The sequence below is a fragment of the Erythrolamprus reginae genome, unplaced genomic scaffold, assembly GCF_031021105.1.
Source record: "Erythrolamprus reginae isolate rEryReg1 unplaced genomic scaffold, rEryReg1.hap1 H_4, whole genome shotgun sequence".
Classification (NCBI taxonomy): Eukaryota; Metazoa; Chordata; class Lepidosauria; order Squamata; family Dipsadidae; genus Erythrolamprus; species Erythrolamprus reginae.
The window spans coordinates 537,195-562,698 of record NW_027248495.1 but is presented as its reverse complement, the minus strand read 5'-3'; the positions used below and the strand labels follow the sequence as shown (position 1 = coordinate 562,698).

Below are 25,504 nucleotides of genomic sequence, written 5' to 3'. Positions count from 1 at the left end.
TCCTAATAAGGAAGTTGCAAGGCAGCAAAGTATGAGCCGGTAGTGCTCCAAAGTTAGGTAACAAGGAAATGAGATATAAAAATGAGATTGGGTTTACCCATTAGCCAATGGATTGACCTACGTTTCTTTAGCACCAACCTCAAAAATATAATTCCATAGGATTTGGGCAGATTCTGAAGCATTTTGGCAAGTCTAAACCTGGCAAAGCAGAACCTACTCTGGATTAGGATCAGCTGATGAGCTGAGGTGAGAAAGACACAGAATATAGAATATTATAGAAAAAAAAGTTTATTGCATTTCATGCATTTTAAAAAAAAAACATGCATTGGCTGAATTTTATACCATTACCCAATAAATTGCATTTGCATGTCCAAACCCCTTTAAGTCATTCCAAAATGGTTTGAGGTCAAATTTAATGCCTTTAGAAAATAGGTTCATAAGGGAAAAGCTGTGTTTTTCTTGTTTATTTTCATACTTGCGAGTTGCAGATAGCAGCACCTGGATTTGGGACATTAAAAAAAAGAGATATTCCTCTGCCCATTCTCTCTTACACACACACATACAGAAAGAGAGAGAGAGTGTGTGTGTATATACACATTAACACACTAACATACTTTCAGATTTAATGATAATGCAATATGCTCAATCAAGGGTGAAACAGAATAAAGATTTTTTTGAAATCTTTGAAATTTGAATGTTTGAATTTGTTTGAATGTTTGAATTTTCAAATGTAATGGACAGGAGAAAAGAAAGGGCAAAGGGCAAAGAAAAGATTACAGACAACGGAGAAATGAGAAAGCCTTGCATTGCCTGCAGAGCCTTCTATAAAATGGTCAAAGTGGAACTACTGAAGAACACAAATTGTGTGTGTGTGTGTGTGTGTATGAAATACATATATTGCATTGTAGTCAGTTCTCATGGCATCCTCTCCTCCCAGTCAACCTAAGCAGTTGATGTAACGCTGATCACAACCCTTGGCATCTTTCTATCAATGAAGACATATGGTGGGGAGGGAATGGACTAGTTAAAGGCTGCTTCTGGACTTGATCAGTAGAAACATCAATCAAGTTGCTATGAATTCCGCCACATCAGGAAAGCTTCTGCCTGGAGCTGATCAGTCTCCTGTGACCTGTGGCGCCTGTCCATCTGTCGTCTGATTAGTGGACTGGATAAACATGGGTTGGGTGATATCTTGACCAGCTGGCATAGTCACTTGCTGGATCTGGTAGAGTTGCTGGGAAGGAAGAAGCAAAGCAAAGCTTATGAAACTGTTTCTGGTGGATTCTTTCAAGGCATGACATGCACTCTACCCTCTTAGAGAGACAGCAGTTCAATTGATTTACACACTGCTAATGATACCTACGAACACCTTCCTTGACTGGGGAAAACTCACAGATCTAATCGGAGTCTCCTGAACAGCGGGGAGCATCCGAAGCATGAAACTCCTAGCTATTTCTCTCTTAAAATAATAATAATAATTTAAAATATAAAATGCAAAAGAAAACAGGAGATAGGGCAGAAAGGGGAAGAAAAAATTGTAGGAAAAAGGGGAAAAGAAAGAAAAGGCGTTGACTTCCAACTCCCTTCGGTGCATCAAACCTCAAATTGTTATTTTTACATAAACCAGCCATTTGTAAAACAACAAACCTATCTAATCAATAAAACCCCCAATCAAGGTTTCATTTCCCCCCCTCCTCAAGCACAAAGTCCAAAAGCCTTTTCCAAGCAGAAACAAAAGTAATTGTGTTTGTCTTTAATCAAAGCAATCAGTTTAGCTATCTCTATTCCAAGATAGTTCTCAATTAGCAGAAATAATTAATAGGGTAAATATCATATAATCCGCAGAACAATGTCTCTGGTAGGATCAACAACCCTCCTAAGAAACTGGCATCCTTCAGGAAAAATTTACCATGCCAAGCTGCTCCGGAAACCACCCCTTTACCCAGCCCAAATGTGATATACCTGTCCATCGGTAAACTGGCTGAACTGTTGCTGCCCCTGTTGAACATCTGTCTGCGCAATCTGTAAAAGACATGCATGGATGACATTTGCAATTCTCTGATCAAGAGGGAATCAGTGTTTGAAATAAATGCAAAAGAGGAACTGCAAAACATAAGGAACCCCTTGAACCTCTGGCCTGCTCAAGACCCTGTCAAAAGAAATATTCCCCACATAATTGAAGACAAAAGGATACAAAGTGTGTGTGTGTGTGTGTGTGTGTGTGTGTGTGTACCACTAGTGTTCTTTTTCCTGGTGCAATTGGACACGATACACAAGCCATTTGGACAGTCTGTTGAGCAACAAGCCTATTTGCAGATATAGCTGTGACCTTATCCTAATAAATGGTCTTCAATAAATCTAAAATTCCATGACTGTAGAAACGCTTTTTGAGAAAAGAGATTGTAGGTAGAGGGGGGGGGGGGGGGAGTATTTAGTCAGCCACCAATTGTGCAAGTTCTCTCATTTAAAAAGATGAGAGGCCTGTAATTGACATAATAGGTAGACCCCAACTATGAGAGTCAAAATGAGAAAACAAATCCAGAAGAACCGTTGTACATACCTGAACGGTCTTTTCGATGCACTGGAAGGAGAGTCCAACATGGGTAATTCACCAATCTTATTGGTAGAGACTGAGTTAATTTAAATATTTAAATATGAGGTAGTCACCGCCCCTTAGCAGCCCCCAATACCTCAGTTTTAAAAACGAAGCCAGTTTAAGGATAACCTGTTTATTGAACAATAACCATATAACTTCAGAACTGTTTAACTTGTAGCCCAAAACTCCGGCGACCTGGCGAAACAACCATGCCGGGTGGGTTTGGACTCTCCTTCCAGTGCATCGAGAAGACCGGTCAGGTATGTACAACGGTTCTTCTCCACTGCATCTGGAAGGAGAGTCCAACATGGGATATGCCAAAGATTACGGCCCATGGGAGGGAAAAGGCTGAGCTACGGTCGCAGGAGTCGAACACACTTGCTGCAAAACCCGTCTCCCAAATGAAGCTTCCGCCGAAGCTACTGAGTCCAGTTTGTAATGGCGTATGAAGGTAGTAGGAGACGCCCACGTAGCCACCTTACAAATGTCCTCAATGAACGCCTGAGTACTCCAAGCAATCGAAGTGGCTGCGCTTCTAGTGGAATGTGCTGTCACCCCAGTCGGTGGTAATTGAGACCGAGCTCTGTAGGCCTCCTCAATGCAATCCCTTAGCCAGCGACTGATGGATCTTGATGACACTGCAAGGCCCATTGATCGTTGGCCAAAGGACACAAACAACCTTTCAGATTTCCTGAAATGTCCAGTCCGTCTGATGTAGATTTTCAAGGCCCTCCGAACATCTACCTTGTGCCACCTCAACTCGAGGGGATGTTGCCCATGTGTGCAAAAGTCTGGCAACACTAATTCTTGAGACCTGTGGAACCCCGAATTAACCTTGGGAATAAATGATGGGTCTAACCTCAATACCACCCGATCTGGGTGGAATACACACAAATCTGCACGCGTAGACAAAGCCGAAAGTTCTGATACTCGGCGTGCTGACGTAATTGCCACTAAAAAGGCCGTCTTTAAGGAGAGCAATCGTAATGGAATCGTCCGCATTGGCTCGAAGGGAGGAGCTGTAAGCGCTCGGAGTACTAGGGAAAGGTCCCATGTCGGGAATCTATGTACTGGAGGCGCGTGGGTGTTAATTGCGCCCTTAATAAAATCCCTAATCCAAGGATGATGTGCTAGAGAGTGAGCATGAGGCAATCGCACGATGGTTGCCAGGGCAGCTAAGTGTCTTTTCAAGGTGTTTGGGGCTAATCCTTTGTCAACCCCAGACTGTAGGAATTGCAAGATTGAAACCACCGAAGCCTCCCCCGGATTAAGGTGTTGGTGTGAACAAAACCTACAAAAGGCTGCCCATGTGGCCTGGTAGATTCTCACCGTTGATGGACGACGAGCTGCCTGCATGGTGGATATAACCTCGTCTGGCAACAATTGATGTTTCAGACCCGCCCTTTCAAGTGCCAGGCAGTCAGTTTGAACCACTGAGGGTTCAGATGACAAACTGACCCCTGAATTAACACTACCTCGTGGTCCGGAATCCTCCACGGGGAAGACACCGACAGGGCTACCAGGTCTGCAAACCAAGGACGTCTTGGCCAATGGGGAGCTATCATTATCACCTCTGCCCCCTCCCGAATTGTCTTGTCTAGTATTCTTTGAATGAGACACGTCGGGGGAAAGGCGTACAGTAAACCTTGGGGCCACGTTGACCATAGGGCATTGACCCCCTCCGCCCCTAGCGCTGGGAACCAGGAGTAAAACCTCTCCAATTGGGTGTTCGCTGGGGTTGCGAAGAGGTCCACCAATGGAAGACCAAATCGCAGCACTATCTGTTTGAAGAGCGCCGGGTCCAGTTGCCACTCCGAAGGATCCAGAGTGGACCTGCTCAGCCAGTCCGCTTGCACATTGCTGGTCCCCGCAATATGCTCCGCCGTTAAAGAGGCCAGATGAGACTCGGCCCAATCGAACAGCTCCGTGGCTTGAACCATGAGACGGTGTGACCTCGTACCCCCTTGGTGGTTCAGGTGGGCTTTCGTGGCCACATTGTCTGTTAAAATCAGGACATGCCTATCCTGAACCCAGAGAGCGAAGGCCTGAAGAGCTAAGAAAACCGCTCTGAGTTCGAGAACGTTGATATTGACCTGGGTTAAGTCCTCCTGAGACCATAGGCCCTGAGCTATATGAGAACCCATATGGGCGCCCCAGCCAGACAAGCTCGCGTCTGTTGTGATAATCACGCGCTCGTGGCTGTGCAGAGGAGAACCTTGGAGCAACGCCAGGGACAACCACCATGCCAGCGACTGTTTGACTGAAGCAGGAAGTCTCACTTTCCGGTGTAAGTGACTCACCTTGTCCCTCTGGGCCGGAAGGAGGAACCATTGGAGGCCCCTGATGTGATGCCGAGCCCATGGAACAATCCCAATGGAAGAAACAAGAGTCCCGAGCACCTTGGACAACGTTGCCAGTGGTATCTGCCATTGTCGACGTAGACTGGTTACCAACCGCAATGCCCCCCCCACGATTCGCCTCCTCGAGCCAGCCGATCCAAGTGGCTTTTCGGCTCGGCAAATGGCTTTTCTGCTGGTGGCGGCGGCAGCAGCCGCGGCGGCTTCAATCAATAGCTGCCGAACAGCTGAGAGGCGCTGGCCCGGCGCCAAAACAAGCCGCCTTCAGTTTCCCGTTGAAATCCTGCAGTTCAAGCTACCCAGTGAGGGGGGCGGACCCCCTCACCTTCAGCTGACAGCCGGGTATGACCACTGAGGTCGGGGACCCTAGGCTGAGGTGCTCCTCGTTAGGCATGGTACCCACTGAGGGAAGGGAAGCTCGAGGAGAGTAACGGTGGGGGTGATTCTGCCCGCGGAGGGCAGAGACCCCTTGAAATCCCTCTCATGATTCACAGCACCTGCAAATAGAAAGGGGAGAAAAAACAGAAAAATTAATAATTTAATTATTATTATTATTTTATTATTATTATTATTATTATTATTATTATTATTATTACTATTACTATTAATACTTCATCAGAGAAGTAAACTCAACAGTCTCTACACTAAGACTGAGTTTTTAAAACTGAGGTATTGGGGGCTGCTAAGGGGCGGTGACTACCTCATATTTAAATATTTAAATTAACTCAGTCTCTACCAATAAGATTGGTGAATTACCCATGTTGGACTCTCCTTCCAGGTGCAGTGGAGAAAATCACATTCTCTGATTTGGAAAGAATTTATTTGCAAATTATGGTGGAATTTGGTCACCTACAAACAAGCAAGATTTCTGGCTCTCAAAAAACTGTAACTTCTTCTTTAAGGGGCTCGTTTGTAGACCACTCATTACCTGTAGTAATGGCGCCTGTTTGAACTTGTTATCAGTATAAAGGATACCTGTCCACAACCTCAAACAGTCATACTCTAAACTCCACTATGGTGAAGACCAAAGAGCTGTTGAAGGACACCAGAAACAGAATTGTAGCCCTACACCAGGCTGGGAAGACTGAATCTGCAATAGACAAGCAGCTTGGTGTGAAGAAATCAACTCTGGGAGCAATAATTAGAAAATAAAAGACATACAAAACCTCTGATAATCTCCCTCAATCTGGTGCTCCACGCAAAATCTCATCCTGCGGGGTCAAAATTATCACAAGAACGGTGAGGAAAAATCTCAGAACCATACTGGGGAACCTAGTGAATGACCTGCAGAGAGCTGGGACCAACATAACAAAGGCTACCATCAGTAACACACTCCGCTGCCAGGGACTCAGATCCTGCAGTGCCAGATGTGTCCCCCTGCTTAAGCCAGTACAGTAGTACCTCTAGATACGAGCTGCTCCACATGCGAGTATTCCAAGTTACGAGCGGAGAGGCAAGCAAAATTTCTGTTCTACATACGAGCTTAAATTCGGGATACGAGCCGAGCGTCCACTAGGTGGTGCAAGAATTCCATTTTTTCCAGTTATTTCCGGGCGAAAAGCCAAATCTAAATGCATTGGTTCGAGATACGAATTGATCGACATACGAGGTCGGCTCTGGCACGAATTAAACTCGTATGTCGAGGTACCACTGTATATGTCTGGACCTGTCTGAAGTTTGCTAGAGAGCATTTGGATGATCCAGAAGAGTACTGGGAGAATGTCATATGGTCAGATGAAACCAAAGTAGAACTGTTTGGTAGAAACACAACTCGTCATATTTGGAGGAGAAAGAATGCTGAGTTACATCCACAAATCATACCTACTGTGAAGCATGGAGGGGGGTGACATCATGCTTTGGGGCTGTTTCTCTGCAAAGGGACCAGGACGACTGATCCATGTACATGAAAGAATGAATGGGGCCATATATCGTGAGATTTTGAGTGCAAACCTCCTTCCATCAGCAAGGGCACTGAAGATGAAACATGGCTGGGTCTTTCAGCATGATGATCCCAAGCACACTGCCAGGGCAATGAAGGAGTGGCTTTGTAAGAAGCATGTCAAGGTCCTGGAGTGGCCTAGCCAGTCTCCAGATCTCCACCCTATAGAAAAGCTTTGGTGGGAGTTGAAAGTCCATGTTGCCCAGTGACAGCCCGAAAACAACACTGCTCTAGAGGAGATATGCATGGAGGAATGGGCCAACATACCAGCAACAGTGTGTGCCAACCTTGTGAAGACTTAATAGAAAACGTTTTTACCTCTATCATTGCCAACAAAGGATATATAACAAAGTATTGAGATGAACTTTTGTTATTGACCAAATACTTATTTTCCACCATAATTTGCAAATAAATTCTTTTCAAATCAGACAATATGATTGTCTGGATTTGTTTTCTCATTTTGTCCCTCATGGTTGAGGTCTACCTATGATATCAATTACAGGCCTCTCTCATCTTTTTAAGAGGGAGAATAGAAAGAAAGACAGCAGACATCTTTACGGGAGAATAAATGCTGAATAATTCGTGAGACGTGAGGAAACTCGACCCTTTTATTTCTTCTTTTTATTTCTATAAAATTATTTATTTATTTATTAGATTTGTATGCCGCCCCTTTCCGTAGACTCGAATCTAAGATACTTTGATATCCATTCAATATCATTGACATTACTACATATTTAAGACCATTATAAATTGCTATAAAACTTAAGTGACTGTAAAGAGGACATTTGACATATGTTAGATCTTAAGAAAAAAAACCAAATGTAAGGAACTCCAGTCCACCTGCTGATCTAACTGTTACTTTATAACTGATTGCCTATTTACAGATACCTAGATATTTGCTATAGTACATTGTAACCACAATATTATTATCTTAACTTAATATTGATTTAGCATTGATTTTATATACTCATATATATCTTTTCTTTGAGTTTCTTTCTCTTTGCTTTTTCCTATACACATTCTCTATTTACTCTATAAATTTATCTTATATTCTTCTTTTTCTTCTTTCCTCTCCCCATATCTTCTATTTTAAGCTTAATATTCTGTTATATTATTTACTGAATACTTACTGAATATATTTACTGTGTGTAATTTAAATATATAGTTTATATATATATACTTTATATAGTTCAAGAATATTGTTTATAGTTTATTATTATATATTTAGATATATTTAACAGATTTAATAGAATAGAGTTGAGGTGTTTAACTTTAAGAATGTATAAGAATTTATAACCTACAATCTAGATTCTATTCTCTAAATTTCTAACCTTCCAACTGAGTATATACCTACATATATAATTATATGCTTATTATACGCTTATTAGTTATTAGATTGAAGCAAGTATTACTGCTTATAGAATATTAATAGAATAAAAATAAGAATAAGTAAGAATCATTATTATAAATTGTTCGGTTAAGTATCGACAGATTTTAGTATATAAAGTTACAGATTGTAATAACCCTAGAAAAATAATAGAATATTGAAATAGAAAGATTACTTTAAAAAAACTGTGAATGGTGATTTGGGACAGAATTTTCGATATATTGGAAAAAAAAGTAAGACATTAAAAGAAATATCGAATACCAGTACAACCACAATGACCATAAAGGGAGGTAAAAAACAACATGTAACGGGGGCAACTGGGGGTGCTTCCCCAGCAAGCCAACGATCTATTGAAGATCTATTTACATTAGAGAAAGCAGGGAAATCAGAGAATACAACATTGTTACAAACTATGAAATTAACATTAAATACGGTTCAAGAAACGATGGTCAAATTACCGGAAATGATGATGCAGAATCATGCTGAGTAAAGTCTAACATTTTTAAATTAAATAATAGTATGGAGTTGATGACAGGAGATATCAAGAAACATGAAGAACAAATTAAAACAGTAGAATAAGACAACGCAATGAGAGAAAAATAGAAAAAGTAGAACAAAAGACTGACAAATCCCATAAAGAACTCGAACACCAATTAATAAATTTGGAAATGGACAGGACACCTTATTTCTGAAGGTTTCAAAATATTGCAGAAATGAAAGAAGATATAGAAGATAGAATGGCGGAGCTGACAGGAGAAGTACTCCAAAAAGATAAAAACGAAATTAAAAGTGAAATTGATGAAGCATACCTTTCTCCTTTTCTCCGGGGTATTTAATCCTTTAATATTTATCGAAATTAATTTAATTTCTTTATTCATTCATTTGATTTGTTGTTTCTTTTACTTGTTTCCCTTCTTTGTCTTTTAAAAGATTGATAGATCCGCTCTTCCCCAGAATTTGCGAATCCGGAGACTTAGGCTCGAAAGGTGGTGGCTCCAATGATGCTCTACTTTCTTATTAGTAAAAGACCAGATTAAAAGGTATAACCATAGTTATAAGAAAGTTAGGGAGGGAGGTGACTGCTGTACCCGCTCAGTGTATGAGAAGTGATGTTCAGGTAAGTGATCAATGCCTATTATCCGTACTGAAAGAGTGGGACATACCCAATAGATGTGTCCCTAGGGAGGGATTAGTTTGCTATCATGAGAGATAGCGGATTGGAGGACTCTTCTGCCAAAGGCAGCATCCGCCGAAGCGTAAGAGTCAATTTTGTAGTGCCTTATAAAGAAATTTGGAGAGGCCCAAGTGGCTGCTTTGCAGACTTCTTCCAATGGAGCTTGAGTCGCCCATGCGGCTGGTGTGGCTGCGCTTCTTGTGGAATGCACCGTGATACCTCTTGGTATGCTGAGGGAAGCTGACTCGTATGCCTTTGAGGCTTCGGACTTGCGGAAAGGTCTCATTCGTTGGATGTAGATCCGCAGGGCTCTGGTGAGATCCAGTGTGTGCCATCTGATGGATAGATGATGGTTCTGATTGGAGCAGAATGAAGGCAGCATAATGTCCTGGGATCTGTGAAACATGGAGCTGACTTTTGGAAGAAAGGTAGGGTCTAGACGGAGGACTACTTTGTCCGTATGAAACTGGCACAGGTACTGCCGAATGGATAGGGCCGCCAACTCTGAAATGCATTGCGCCGGCGTAATTGCCACCAAGGTTACCTTATAGGATAGGTACCTAAAAGATGATGACATTAAAGGTTCGTATGGCACTTGAGTGAGAGAGTACAGCACTTGAGGTAATGGATATCTCTGAACAGTGCGAGGCCTGATGTTTGAGATGCCTCTTAGTAATTTTTGTATCTCAGGAAAGGACTGAAGTGGTTGTCTGCGTGGTCCTGCCAGGACTGAAGATAAAGCCTCTAGATGCCGACAAATGGTGCTGGTTGAAAGCCTTTCATGAGGAAGGAGACGATTCTGTGAATGGGGATACACAGAGGTGAGAGACCTTCCTATGTACACCATTGGTGAAATTTGGACCAGGTATGGTCGTAGATCCTGTTGGTAGAGTTCCTTCTGGATTTGAGGATCACTTCTAAGGCGTCTGGGTCGTAACCTTGAAGGTCTAGGTCGCGCCGGATAACAGCCAAGCGGTGAGGTGGAACCACTCTGGGTCTGGATGGTGAGAGACCCCCTGCTGCAACATATCCTCCGAAATGGGGAGTCGCCAGGGTTCCTGGACGGATAGCTGCTGCAGGTCTGCGAACCAGGGACGGCGAGGCCAGTGAGGGGCTATCAGAATTACCTGGGCCCCCTCTAGGGTAATCTTGTGGATTACATCTGGAAGAATTGGTATTGGGGGAAATGCGTAAAGCAGACCCCGAGGCCAAGGAGTTCTGAGTGCATTTGTTGCCTCCACTCCTGGGGATGGGAATCTGGAATAGAATCGAGGGAGCTGAGCATTGGTCGTGGTCGCAAATAGGTCTAGCGATGGGTGACTGAATCCGAGGCAGATCTGATGGAATAGATACGGATGGAGGCTCCATTCTCCTGGGTCCAGCATTGACCAGGAGAGCCAGTCTACCTGCACGTTGAGGACCCCCGAAATGTGGTCGGCCGATAGGGACTGTAGATGTTTCTCTGCCAAGACACCCAGCTTCAGGGCTTCCTGCATCAGAGCCCTGGACCGGGTGTCCCCTTGCCTGCAGATATGGCTCTTTGAAGCCATATTGTCCGTGAGAGTCAGTACATGTTGATTGATGATTTGTGGTTTGAATTGTTTGAAGGCTAACGACATTGCTCTCAATTCCAGCCAATTGATGGGTCTGGATGACTCCTCCACTGACCACGTGCCTTGAGCTATCAGACCCAGAACATGGGCCCCCCAGCCCGTCAGACTGGCGTCCGTGGTGATGGTAAACTGGTCTGGAATCCTGAAGGAGGTCCACCAAGAGAGTGATCTCAATATGGTGGCTGGTATGGAGATGAGACGTGCTGAGTTGCTGTTCCCCAATCTCTGGAATGGCAACAGAAGCCATTGGAGATCCCTGGCGTGGAGATGAGCCCATGGGATAATGCCAATGGAGGACACCATCTTTCCCAGTAGGGAGGAAAAGGTGACGATGGTGGTCCTGCTTTGAGATTTAATCTGAGAGATAAGGTCTTTGATACTGATCTTCCTCTCAGTAGAAAGGAAGACGTGGGAGCGGGCAGAATCTATGATTGCTCCCAGGTGTTGAATAGTAGTGGAAGGCTGAAGCTGACTTTTCTTAAAGTTGATTGAGAAACCATGATCCTGTAGGATAGACATGGAAATCCGGAGATCTGAATGGGTGCCCTCTTTAGAGGGGCCGTGAATTAATATGTCATCCAAATAGCACAAAAAACTGGATGGGGGTGGGCCGAATATGGGTGCCCAAGAGCTTAGTAAAGACTTGAGGACAGGTGAAAGGGCATGGCTCTATACTGATAATGCTTGCCCTGGAAGGCGAAGAGAAGAAATTGTCTGTGGCCTTTTACGATAGGAATGTGAAGATTAGCATCCGTAAGATCCAAGGAAGACATGAAGTCTCCAGGATGAATGGAGGCTAGGATGGATGGCAAAGAATGCATCTTAAATTTTCTATATTGATTTAATTTCTTAAGGTCTAAAAAGGCCCAGATGGGAATGCATACAGTAGTCCGGGGGGCCAAGTTGACAGTAGGGCCTTGACCCCCTCTGCTCCCGGTTCTGGGAAGCATGAGTAGAACCTTGGGGTCTGAGCATTCTGATGATTTGCGAATAGATCTACTGAAGGGGTCCTGAATTTGTGGGACATTTGTTGGAACAATGCTGGATCTAGCATCCACTCTGACGGATCTAGTGTGGTCCTGCTGAGCCAATCTGCCTGGGTGTTGTTGGTTCCGGCAATATGCTCCGCAGACAATGATGCTAGATGGAGTTCAGCCTAATCGAATACACTGGCTGTCTCCTCCATAAGGAGTTGCGACCTTGTACCCCCTTGATGGTTTAAGTGAGCTCTGGTCGCCACATTGTCCATCAACACCAGGACATGTCTGTTCTGTACAATTGGAAAGAAAGTCTGTAGAGCTAGGAAAACCGCTCTGAGTTTGAGGAAATTTATGTTTATTGGTGTTAGGTCTTTTGCAGACCGTATGCCCTGTGCCATGTGGTGGCCAATGTGGGCTCCCCAACCATAGAGACTGGCATCTGTGGTAAGGATAATCCTGTCTTGTATTTGGAAGGGAGAGCCCTTGTGTATTGCCTGAGATGTCCACCACCTCAAGGACTCTCTGACCTTCCTTGGTATCCGGACCCGCCGGTGGGAGTGGCTTACCTTGGATCTTTGCGCTGGGAGCAAGAACCACTGCAGGGTCCGGATGTGGTGTCTGGCCCAGGGTATGATACCTATAGCCGAAACCAGAGTTCCCAGTATCTTTGATAGTAGTGACAGCGGTGTTTGTCTGTGTTGGTTGAGGCTGGCTATTAAACAGTGAATATTTTCTTGTCTCTCTGGGGAGAGTGATACTGTGCTTGACAAAGTGTCTATAATGGCCCCCAGGTGTAGAAGCCTGGTCCTGGGGGACAACTGGTTTTTCTCTACATTGATGGTGAAGCCATGAGCTTCTAATGTTCGTATAGTCTGGTTCAAATTGTGCCTTGCTTGTGTTGGAGACCTGGACAGTATAATTATGTCGTCCAGGTATGCCATCAGCCTGATGGATTGAGAGCGCAGGTAGGCCGTCAAGGCATCCAGAAGCTTTGTAAAGGTTCGTGGAGCTGAGGAAAGGCCAAATGGCATGGCTCTGTATTGGCAATGTGTTCCCTCGGAGAAAAAGCGGAGGTATTTCTGATGTGATGGGTGTATGGGAATGTGTAAGTATGCTTCCTTTAAGTCGATGGAGGTTAACAGATCTCGAGACCAGATTGAAGCTAGAATAGTTTGTAGGGACTGCATGCGGAATCTTCTGTATTTTACGAAGATGTTTAGCTGCTTTAAGTTGAGTATTAACCTGCAGCCTCCTGAGGCCTTGGGAACAATGAAGATCATCGAATAAAACCCCTTGCCCTCCTCCTGTGGTGGGACTGGTTCTATGGCCTGGATTTCTATTAAATGCATAATTTCTCTGTGTAATTGTTGCTTCTTTTGGGGGGGGTCTCGGACTATTGGACATTGTACGAACCGATGGGGGGGGTGACCTACAAACTCCAGGCGGAGCCCTCTCGACACCGTAGCTAGGACCCACTTGTCAGAGGATGTGGATTGCCAGGAGGTGCTGAAGTGTTGAAGCTTCCCTCCAATCAGCTGTAGGTTGGCCGAGTCACTTGGTGCGACAAAACCCTCTTTGGTTGTTCCCCCGAAAGGGCCGCCTCGATTGTTGGTAGCCCCTTGGTCTGTCCTGGAACGACCCTCTGTCGCTTTTGAAGGGTTGTTGAGTGAATTGGCCTTGCATGAATGGTCTTTGGTTCTGACCCACTCCGGTGGAGGTTTCCCAGCGAGAAGGTTGTCGTCTCGTGTATGGAGTTGATCTTCGGTCTTGGCGTCTACCGGCCTTGGGAAGCACTTTTCTTTTGTCCTTGTCCTCTATGAGGACCTTATCTAGTATGTCTCCAAAAAGCATAGAGCCCTGGAATGGAGCCGATGCCAGCCGCCACTTAGATTTCAAGTCTGCTGGCCAGTTTCTTAACCACAGGAGATGGCGTGCGGATAATGTGGTTGCCATACTCCTGCTTGAAAATTTCGCCGCGTGTAGGGTGGCGTCTGTGGAAAATTCCGCCGCTGCCAGCAGCTTGCTTAGGTCTTGACGCAACCTGCCATCCTCTGGTCCCAGTCGGGATTGCATCTCCTGCAGCCACAATATAGAGGCTCTGTTAAGGAATGATGCTGCAGCTGCTGCCCTGAATCCCCAGCTTGACATCTGGTGCGCCTTCCTCAGGAGCATCTCCACTTTCCTATCTTCCGGTTTCAGGCTTTCCCCTGTTTCCGAAGGTACCAGGGTGCTGGAGACTAGTGTCACAACTGGTTGGTCTATGGGCGGAAACTCGAGGAGTTTTTCCAACTCATCGAACGTGTAAAATTTCCTTTCCAGGTTTGACGGGCCTTGCGCCGCTGCCGGGTGTTGCCAAGGCCGCTTGACCCCTTTCACAAATATTTCAGATGATGGAATATGGTCGGACTTGGGTTGGGGTTCCTTGAGCAGGGTAGCCGATGTTTTGCCGGTATCATCGACCGTCTTAGTTGTTCCAGGGAGGTTCATTACCTGTTTCGCCTTAAAAAGCAAAGTCCTGAACAGTGTTGGCTTAAGCAGGCCTACAGCTGGTGGTTGTTCTGGAGTTGTCTCGTCCTCTGATAGGTCATACTCTCTATCGCTGTCCTCTCCTGGAATTGGTTCCTCTGATAGGGACCCCAAACCCGAGGGGGGCGGTACCGGCCAAAGGTTCCTTGCTGGTGCTTGCGGGGGCTGTTGAGCATACCGGTGCACCCCGGCCGCCATGCCTTTATTTATTTATGTATTTATTTATTTATTTATTTATTTAGATTTGTATGCCGCCCCTCTCCGCAGACTCGGGGCGGCTCACAACAAAGTGAAAAACAATTTATAACAAATCTAAATATCTACTAAAAACATTTAAAAAACCCCATTTTCTAAACACACATATATACACACATAACATTCATAAATTGTATATGCCCGGGGGAGATGTCTCAGTTCCCCCATGGCTGACGACACAGGTGGGTCTTGAGGAGCTTACGGAAGGCAAGGAGAGTAGGGGCAGTTCTAATCTCTGGGGGGAGTTGGTTCCAGAGGGTCGGGGCCGCCACAGAGAAGGCTCTTCCCCTGGGGCCCGCCAACCGACATTGTTTAGTTGACGGGACCCGGAGAAGGCCCACTCTGTGGGACCTAATCGGTCGCTGGGATTCGTGCGGCAGCAGGCGGTCTCGGAGATATCCTGGTCCAGTGCCATGAAGGGCTTTAAAGGCCTTGTGAGTAAGTGTTTGCAATAATGTCCTGTAAGTCAGGTGGCATGTTTTGCCATGTGTTCGCCTGTGCCCTTAGCCCTGCTGCTGTGGGGGTGAATGTGGCTGAAGGACCCTGGGAACTTCGTCTGGGAGGGCCTGCTGATCCAGGCCTGGTCCAAGATGTGCCTGGCAAAGGCATGACCTGAGGCAATGCCGGAAATTGTCTGTCCGGTGACCAGTCCCCTTCATTAATAGCCCCAGATAGTCCAAAAGGAGATTGTGGGGTCATCGGTTCGGGGGTTGATGCTTGCCTCTGTGTTAGCGGTACTGCTGAGGGGGAAGCATGTAGAGCTGCCTCCAGCCTCTTTTCCAGGGCCTTAATGCGTTTATCGGCCTCCTTAAGGGAGGAGGCCGAAGCAGGGAATTGTGAGGCCTTTGATTTCTCTTTGGCTTTCCCCTTGGGCTTGTCTTTAGGCATGGCAGGGGAGGCCGCTTTTTCATTTCCCTGGTGCTCCTCCATCATTACTCACTCTTTAGAATCTCTGGTGATCTAGAGGAATCCCTGGCAATAAGGCACCTTGATTAGCCTTGTCAACCCCACAAAAATGGTGCACGGTCTCGGTGTGCCGTTGCACCTGCGCACTAAGGCTTGTTGGCCCCTTCGCGCCTACCAGCTGCAGGAAGTACATCTGTTTGGCGCCTTCGGGTATCGTGAAGACAGCAACCCAAAATGGTGTCGCCCATGCCGTTCGCGGCTTTTATTGGGCTCCCTGCTGTTTCCCGCCGATTCCTGCCCGCTGGTAGTCTCCTGTCACTTCCTCACCAATGTGCCTGCGGCCCCTGTAACTTGCTGAGTTGTTGGTGTTTTCAGTGGCGGCAGCGGCGTGTCCAGCGGCCGCCAAACAGCTGAGAGGCACTGCTCCGTTTCCTTCCCGGAGCCTTGGGCGATAGCGCCTTCGAGCCTCCCAGTGGGGGGGGGGTGGAACCCCTCACCTTCGGCTGACAGCCCTAGTTTGGCCACGGAGGCCAGGGACCGCGGGCTGAGGTGCTCCTTTTCGGGGAAGTTCCCTCGGAAGGAAGCGAACCCCTGAGAAGCGTCGGGGGTGGTGTCCGCGGAGGACAGAGACCCTATCGTCCTCTTCAGTAACCTGTAGGGAGACAAAAAGTAAAAACATTAAACAGGTACTTTTACTCATGAGATCATCCAAGGGCATGGGGTGAGGTATCATCAATACGCCGATGATACCCAGTTATACATCTCCACCCCATGTCCAGCCAACGAAGCAATGGAAGTGATAGGCCGGTGCCTGGAGGATGTTAGGGCCTGGATGAGTGTCAACAAGCTCAAACTCAACCCAGACAAGACGGAGTGGCTGTGGATCTTACCTCCCAAGGACAATTCCATCTGTCCATCCATTACCCTGGGGGGAGAATCACTGGCCCCCTCAGAGAAGGTTCGCAACTTGGGCGTCCTCCTCGATCCACAGCTGACATTAGAGAAACATCTTTCAGCTGTGGCGAGGGGGACGTTTGCCCAGGTTCGCCTTGTGCACCAGTTGCGACCCTACTTAGACCGGGAGTCACTGCTCACAGTCACTCATGCCCTCATCACCTCGAGGCTTGACTACTGTAACGCTCTCTATATGGGGCTACCTTTGAAAAATGTTCAGAAACTTCAGATCGTGCAGAATGCAGCTGCGAGAGCAATCATGGGCTTTCCCAAATATGCCCATGTTACACCAACACTCCGCAGTCTGCATTGGTTGCCGATCAGTTTCCGGTCACAATTCAAAGTGTTGGTTATGACCTATAAAGCCCTTCATGGCATTGGACCAGATTACCTCAGGGACCGCCTTCTGCTGCATGAATCCCAGCGACCAGTTAGGTCCCACAGAGTGGATCTTCTCCGGGTACCGTCAACTAAGCAATGTCGCCTGGCGGGACCCAGGGGAAGAGCCTTCTCTATGGCGGCCCCGGCCCTCTGGAACCAACTCCCCCCCAGAGATTAGAACTGCCCCCACCCTCCTTGCCTTTCGTAAACAACTTAAAACCCACCTCTGCCGCCAGGCATGGGGGAATTGAGATCCTCTTTCCCCCTAGGCCTTTACAATTCTATGCATGGTATGTATGTATGTATGTTTGGTTTTTATATTAATTGATTTTTAATCATCAATACCAAATTACTATTGTACACTGTTTTATTGTCGCTGTTAGCCGCCCCGAGTCTCTGGAGAGGGGCGGCATACAAATCCAATAAATAAATAAATAAATAAATAAATTTTACTTAGAGCAAAACTCAGTATGTCTCTACACTGGGACTGAGTTTTTAAAACTGGGCTCATGGGAGCAGCAAGGGGGTGGTGCCTAATTAATATTTAAATTTCTAACTCAGTCTCTACCAATAGGATTGGTAAATTACCCATGTTGGAGTCTCCTTCCAGATGCAGTGGAGAATAGCTGGGCGTGAGGGCCTTCACGCCAAGAATAAACACCGATCCAGGAGATGAACAAGAGAGCTTGCTAAAGTGTCCCACACCGCTGGAGGAAAAAGCCATTTTTCTCTTATTTAACTTGCCAGTAAAACCTCCGAGCCGATTAGATTTCCAAGGAAATACAATCCGGCAGCGGCGCAAGCAGGGCGCTTGTGGAAATTGCGGTAGTAGCCGCACCACGGCTTCTCCCCTTGGCGCCAAGCCCAGTAAAGCTGGCGCGAAAAGGCAAGCTTCTAAATAAAGGCAATTGAAAAATTTACTTATCTGCTGATTGAAGAAGAACAAGGAGGGAAGGTATTATCAAGAGGAGCGAGCCACCACATGTCCCGCCGGATGAAGGATCGAGCGAATTCTGGGGAAGGGCGGATCCAGCAATCTTTTAAAAGACAAGGCTCGGTCCTATGCGGATTGAACAGCGAGCAACCCACGTGACTGCTGGACCCGCTCTTTCAGTATGGAGAAAGAAGGGAAACAAGTAAAAGAAACAACAAATCAAACAAATGAATAAAGAAATTAAATTAATTTCGATAAATATTAAAGGATTAAATACCCCGGAGAAAAGGAAAAAGGTATATACAAAACTAATTAAAGAAAAAGCAGATATCATATGTCTCCAGGAGACACATATAAAAGAAACAGAAAAGAAATATTTAGAAAATCCAAAATTAGGGATATTATATACATCATTAGGAAAGAAAAAAAAGGAGTAGCAACGTATATCAAAAAGGAAATAACGGCAAAAGAAACTTACTCAGATTCGAAAGGAAGATTCTTGATTACAAAAATTAAATTAAATGGAAAAAAAATAAATCCAGTAAATGTATACGCCCCAAACAAAAAGAACTCTATAAGAAATTACATGATAAAATTAACATTGGAAAACAAAAATATTTGTATTATAGGAGATTACAATGGAATTATAGCTAAAAATAAGGATTACATTACAGGTAAAAACAAAAACACCAATAGAACTATACTACCAAATACATTTAAAGATATGGTTGAAGAACTAAATTTGGCAGACCTATGGAGACTAACCCCCCCCCCCCCAAAAAAAAGCAATATACATTCTACTCAGCACCACATGGATCTTATTCAAGGATAGAGATGGTCTGCGCAAGTAGTGAAACGTTACAAGATATTGAAACAGTTGAAATAGATATGAATATCTGGGCAGCCCATAATCCATTAGTGGTGATCTGGAAAAGGATTAAAAATACTAATAAATGATGGAAATTAAACCCACATATACTATTAGAAGAAGAATATACTACAAGAATGACAAGAGATTAAATACTTTTTGGAAGAAAACCAGAAACAACCGACAACTATTCAAAAGCCTACATAAGAGTTATAACCATAGCATATAATATAGGGAGAAATAAAAAGCGAAGACAGAGACATAACACATTAACAGAGAATATCAAAAAATTAGAAAAACAGCATCAGGAATTACCAGAAAGAAGGGAAATATATGAATCTCTAATGGGTTATAAACATGAGCTAAACTTACTAGATCAACAAGAGTAAAGCCAGAATATCAATCTTGCTAGGCAAACATTCTTCAAGAACGCAAATAAACTGGGCAGATGGCTGGCATACAAAATTAAAAAGGAAAAGGAAAACAGAATGATACATCAACTAATCGATACAGAAGGAAAATTACAACATGATGAACGAAAATTAAAAGAAATTATTTCAGAATACTATGAAAAATTATATGCACAAGAGGAAATTGATACAACTAAAATAGATAAATACATCTTACAGAAAAATGTGATGGAAATAAAGGAAGAAAATAGGGAAATGTTAAATAGAGAAATCATTATAATAGAACTTCAAAATGCAATTAAAAGACAAAAAAATAATAAAGCGCCAGGTCCAGATGGTTACCCGGGGGAATATTATAAATGTTTTGGAGAATCCCTAGAACAATTACAACTAGAAATTTACAATGAAGCCTTATTGAATGCTAAAGTACCTGAAACATGGAAAGAGACATATATCATTATGATTCCAAAAGAAGGTGCCAATACAAACCAAGTCAACGATTATAGAGCAATTGCTCTCCTAAATACAGACTACAAAAATTTTACTTCAATAATAGCGGAAAGGCTAAAAAAATACTAAATAAAATTATACATATTGATCAGAATGGTTTTCTACTGACAAAATCAGGAATAGTGCAAGAATTGTTCTGGATATCATTGAGTATTACGAAGCACACCCTGAAAAACAAATAGCATTGATTTTTTTGGACCCACAGAAAGCCTTTGATAACGTGAATTGGCAATATATGGGGAAACTAATAAAACAAATGAGATTTGGCCCCAAAATTTGAACAAGTAATAGACAGTATATATACCACCCCAAAAGCCCAAGTAATTGTCAACAATGAAATGACTAAAGCATTCCAAATAAACAAAGGAGTTAGACAAGGATGCCCGCTATCCCTTTGCTCTTCATATTAGTACTAGAAACTTCGTTAAATGAAATTCGCAAAGATAGTAATATTAAGGGAACAAAAGTTAAAAAGGAGGACTACAAATTACAAGCTTTTGCAGACAATCTAGTATTTTTTTGGGAAGAACTGTTAGACACAGGACAATATCTAATAGGAAAAATAGAAGAATATGGGGAGGTAGCAGGCCCACAAATTAACAAACAGAAAACAAAATTTATGACTAAAATATGACGAATAAACAAAATAAGGAATTGGAAATAGGATTTACTAACACAAAGAAAATTAAATACTTAGGAATAAACTTAACTAACAGATGCTCATCAATAAAAGAAGAGAACTACAAAAAATTAGTAAAACAAACTAAAGAAAAATTAGAAAAATGGGGGAAATTACAGCTATCATCGATGGGAAGAATTGGATCTATTAAAATGAGTATAATTCCTGTTCTGCTGGCTCTTGGCACGAGCCTCTAATTAAATGCAAAAGTAGCCAAAACAGACACACACACGGGAAAAGTCAACATTATTTTCTTTATCCACAGAAAAATAGAAGCAAAACCCTCTTTTTGTAGTCAAAGGGCTCATGTGTAAAACAAACATACTTGAAGGCAGTGAAATAACAAAAAACAAACAAACTCAAAGCAATTAACAAGTAGCTGTGAAGTTGTCACAGCTATACTCCTTCAGACTTTGTTTAACTCACACAGTTAACTATGATTTACATTCAGAGTCCAGATATCAAAGCACAGGGTTCTTGGAGAATCCAAAGAGTCAAGGAAAATCCACAATCACGAACAGATAATCTTCCACACTAATTAGGGCTGCCCATTTAACAGCAGCCTTAATTAGTTGAACCACACCCAACCACAGGTGAACTCTCTTATCTTTTTTAATACTTATGTAGCTGCTCTTTCCTATTCAAGGCTCTTCGTCTACATACGTCAATAAATGTTTCTTCATCAGAGTCCAGTGAAGATAAAGAGGATGATGCATTGCTTCCTAATGGGCTGCCTGCCAGGTCCCCCTCTGAGGGTCCCATTTCACAGTCACTTCCTGTTTCCGAAGATACTTCGCTGCCCGAAGCAGTTGGCAGTAAAACAGGTCTCTGACACTGGGAGGATTCACCCACATCCACCCCCACAGTCCTTGGGGCAGGAGCTCACCCAGAGCCAACCACAACACCTTCCTAAATTTTTATATCTATTCCAAACCATTCCAATAAAACTGAACTCCAATTTTTTTACTGATTTAAACAAAATAATATCCAAATTTATATGGCAAGGCAAAAAGCCAAGAATAAAGATAATAGACTTACAAGATATTAAAAGTAGAGGGGGATTTGGAATGCCAGATTGGAGAATGTATTATAAAGCAGCTTCATTTATGTGGATAAAAGAATGGATTAATCTAGACAATAAATGAATTTTACAATTTGAAGGCCATGATTTAGAGAAAGGCTAGCACGCTTATCTGTGAGACACAGGAGATAAAATATTAAAATATTTTAATAGACATTTAATTAGACAATTTCTATTTAAAACATGGAAAGAAATTAGACAAAAACATTACACTAAAATACCAAATTGGATATTCACAATGAAAACCCTTATATATCCAAACACAATAGAAATGACAAAAAAAAAATCAAGTATAAAGAAATATTAGACGCAACTGGTAAACTAAAAAGCAGAGAAGAACTAATATAAATATGGGTTGGTGGACTTATCTTCAAATCCAATCAAGATATAAAAAAGACATGGAACAATCAGGTATAGAAAAAGCCATCCAACCACTAGATAAGTTATTGACAGGCCCGGAAGAAAAAGCAATATCCAAGATCTATAAATACTTAATGGAATATGAGAGACCAGAGGAGATAGTTAAAGGAACTATAATAGCCTGGATGAAAAATTTTGGCCATAATATAAAACTAGAGGAATCGGAACAAATATGGAAAAGAAATATTAAATTGACTAAATACATAAATTATAAAGAAAAACAATATAAAATGTTATATCAATGGCACTTACCACCCAAAAGATTAGCCAAAATTTATAAAAATAACATCTCAATGTGTTGGAAATGCAAACAAACACAAGGCACCTTCTTTCATTTATGGTGGCTATGTCCAGAGACAAAAAAATACTTGAAAAAAGTAAGCAATTGGTTACAGCAAATAACAAAGTACAAAAATAGAATACACACCAGAACTTTTTTAATTGGGTATTATGAGAAGGTCTTACAATAAAAATGTTAAATATTTCACATATTAACGGCGGCAAGGATCGTATTCGCACAAAATTGGAAAAAGCCACAACTACCTGAAGATAAAGAGATTATCAGCAAAATTTATGAATGCACAGAGATGGACAAATTGACTATGGAATTAAATAATCAGAAAGATACGGACTATTATGAAATCTGGACAAAATGGTACACATGGACTAAGAAAAGAAGCTCAAAAAAACACCAAAATAAAACAGCAAGATGTTCAAAGACAACTAAAAGAAAATGTAGATAAAAATGTAGATAAAAATATAAGATATGGATTCACCTGTAAATATGTATTGTATTGTTTTCTTTTTTTTTAATTGAAAAACTCAATAAAATTATTTTAAAAAAAGAGGGAGAACTTGCACAATTGATGGCTGACTAAATACTCCTCCCCCACCACCCACTGTATCTGTTAGGAAAGGGAAAAGAGGCAGAAAAAAGCAATCCCATTTGATACTAATCAAGGCACATCCCAGGTTGCAGACAATGAAGCATCCAGATCCAAAAGAGGTGAAGGCTACTCATAGGCAAGACCTAAACAAAAGTACTGCTTTTAATGAATGCATTTAGCAGTTACTAAAAAAGGTTTTGTAAAGCAGGGGAAATTAGACACGGCGCTTGAACACTAAGAATGGCAACATGAAGGCTGGCAGGTGGCTCAAACAGAAAAGCTGACAGATAATAAAGGCCTGGGTGGGGGCAAAAAAAGAACAGAGTTTAACTAAATTTGCTGAAAGCTTAATAAAGTTTTGAAGTAGGAAAAAGATTTTGGATTTCAGCTTCCAAACACCAGGCCTTTTAGCATACTATATTATTATTTCATTTTTAACCTACTTGAAGCATTTGTTGAGAATAGTGATGTGCAAGCAGAGATGGGGTGTTGAAAGAGTCAAGATGTAGTTCAACCACCTTCTTTGACAACCCATAATAGATGCCCCTGAAACAGGATGTTTACCAAACAAAACATGATTTATATCTTTCACAGCTAAGCAAACAGAAAAAAACCTTGTGTCTGGGCAGATTTATGACAATAGCTCTGAGCCATAGATTTTGTCCTATTCCATATGCAAAAGAGCGGGGTTAGTACAACTTCTCCAAATGGTTGAGGTTTTCTTTTTAAAAAAGCAATAGGGGGGGGGGGAGGGAAGATGGCAGTATTCGGCAGAAATTGAAGATCAGAACTCCTCTCACGACCCCTGGTTCCGGTGGTCGTATCTAGAGAAATCAATTCCTTTCTCAAAGGGTCAGGCTATTTTAACATATCTTCTTAAGCAACCCGGGAGAGAGGTCAGCTGATACCTGCTGCGTGTTGGCTGCAAGCGTCTGGATCTGACCCTGGACCACCTGAGTTCCAGACACAGGCTGAGCTAAGCGGATATACTGCAGCTGGCCGGCATTAAGTTGGACCTAAAAACAGCAGGAGGGAGAAAGAGGACACAGAATTGGTCATCTGAAAACAGAACAAGCCTCTAGTTTCCCAGAGATGCCTGATGAGATTATACAGGAAGATGACATAAGACCAAAGATGAAACTATAAACACATGTGCTTGGGCTAGAAAAGTGGCTTCTTTCTGCTATCTTAATTTCCTATTTTTCTTTACAGCAGCTATAAGCAAAAAATCTAAATTCACCTAATGTTCTACAATCACAACTTTTGTTTTTATTTATTTCTATGGTCTTCTGTACATTTTTTTGGTTCATCAACACCATAAATCAACAAAGACTTTGAGATGAAATTAAATGGAAACTTGAAAGACAAACCATCTTTGGTGCAGATAGCTATACTTCTTTTTCAAACCTGAAAGAACCCAAATTGATTACTAATTTTCTGATTAATGCAAACCCTGCCCCATTGTGACGCTCCCCAAAAATTGTGCCACCAAAATATGGTATCTAATCATTGATTTTCAGCAGCATGATATTTTTTAAAGAAAATGAAACAATGGCATTTTAAAAAGTGAAGATGGACGCATTAAATCAGGTGTATGTTTAATGCAATGATTTTGATGCCAGGAATCTCAATCTATCCTCTCTGGTGATGTCCTAGTGTCACTGCTGGATTTCTCAGATTCTTCCTTTTGTGTTTTAAAAAGTGCAGCATCAAAAACGAAACAAAAAAAATCTTACTCAGCTGTGTTTTAGAACAACCTCACTACATTTAGAAATAGTTAACCTCCTGCCCACCCTGCTGTATATGTACAAAATACAATTACATTGTGCTCAGGGCAGCATCTTTTAATCAAGGAACAGGTGGAGAAGATCTTTAGACAATCTGTCATTGATGCTCCAAATCTCCTCGAGCAGAAATTAACAGCACTTGGACCTTGTCCCTCTACTGACTTCTCTAACATCTGGGATTTTTCTTCTTCCCAAATAACCAGTCCCTAAAGGCAAAGGGCAGCTCCCCTATTACAAATGCATATTTTCTGCAAGCAAAGGCTTCTTTACAGTTGGTCCTTCTGAAGGCACTGAAATATGCCTGCAGGGAAGCTGTTTGCAAGCAGAGGCCCTGGTTAGACTTTAACTAGAATAACTAACTTAAAATGGACAATGCAGACATTAAGGGGTTTGACTTACTGCTCTGGTGCACACCACTATGGAGCTTCTGTCTGGGAAACCACTTGTTAAAGATAAGAGTGGAAGAGCTGGAACAGGCAGTTTAAAGAAACCAGTCTGATTATGAAATTAAGCATGGAATGTTTTGCAAATGTCGTGTGTGGCTCTGGTGATTGTATGACTTTTAAATATTAACTCAGAATATAATGTAAAACTGTTTCATAAGATGAGAATGAAGGAAGGGGAGAAAGAAAGTAAGTCAAGAAGCTGAGCTAATGAGTGTGGAGGGGAGAAGTGGCTTCAGCAAAGGTTTGAATGAGCTGCTTTTTAGAATGAGCTGTCTCTCTAGAAAGGAGATGTCCAACCTTGGCAACTTTAGGACCTGTAGCCTTCAACTCTTCAGAATAGGCTAGCTGGGGAATTCTGGGAATTGAAGTCCACAAGTCTTAAAGTTGCCAAGGCTAGACACCCCTGCTCTAGAA

General features: G+C 42.9%; 1 protein-coding gene across 5 annotated transcripts in view; it reads right to left on the bottom strand.

Moving 5' to 3' along the window:
* Positions 1–272: 272 nt before the first annotated feature.
* LOC139155658 (nuclear transcription factor Y subunit gamma) overlaps positions 273–25,504 on the bottom strand; it is a 215,541-nt gene continuing 190,309 nt past the window's right edge. For 4 of the 5 annotated variants that reach the window (XM_070730882.1, XM_070730885.1, XM_070730883.1 and 1 more), the window contains 3 exons: positions 23,766–23,873; positions 1,963–2,022; positions 273–1,234 (listed from right to left, as the gene is read on the bottom strand). In XM_070730882.1, coding sequence (XP_070586983.1) covers positions 1,115–1,234; positions 1,963–2,022; positions 23,766–23,873 — 288 coding nt within the window. In that variant the 3' untranslated portion in view covers positions 273–1,114. The remainder of the gene's footprint in view (positions 1,235–1,962; positions 2,023–23,765; positions 23,874–25,504) is intronic. The other variant, XM_070730884.1, reaches the window with a different exon arrangement.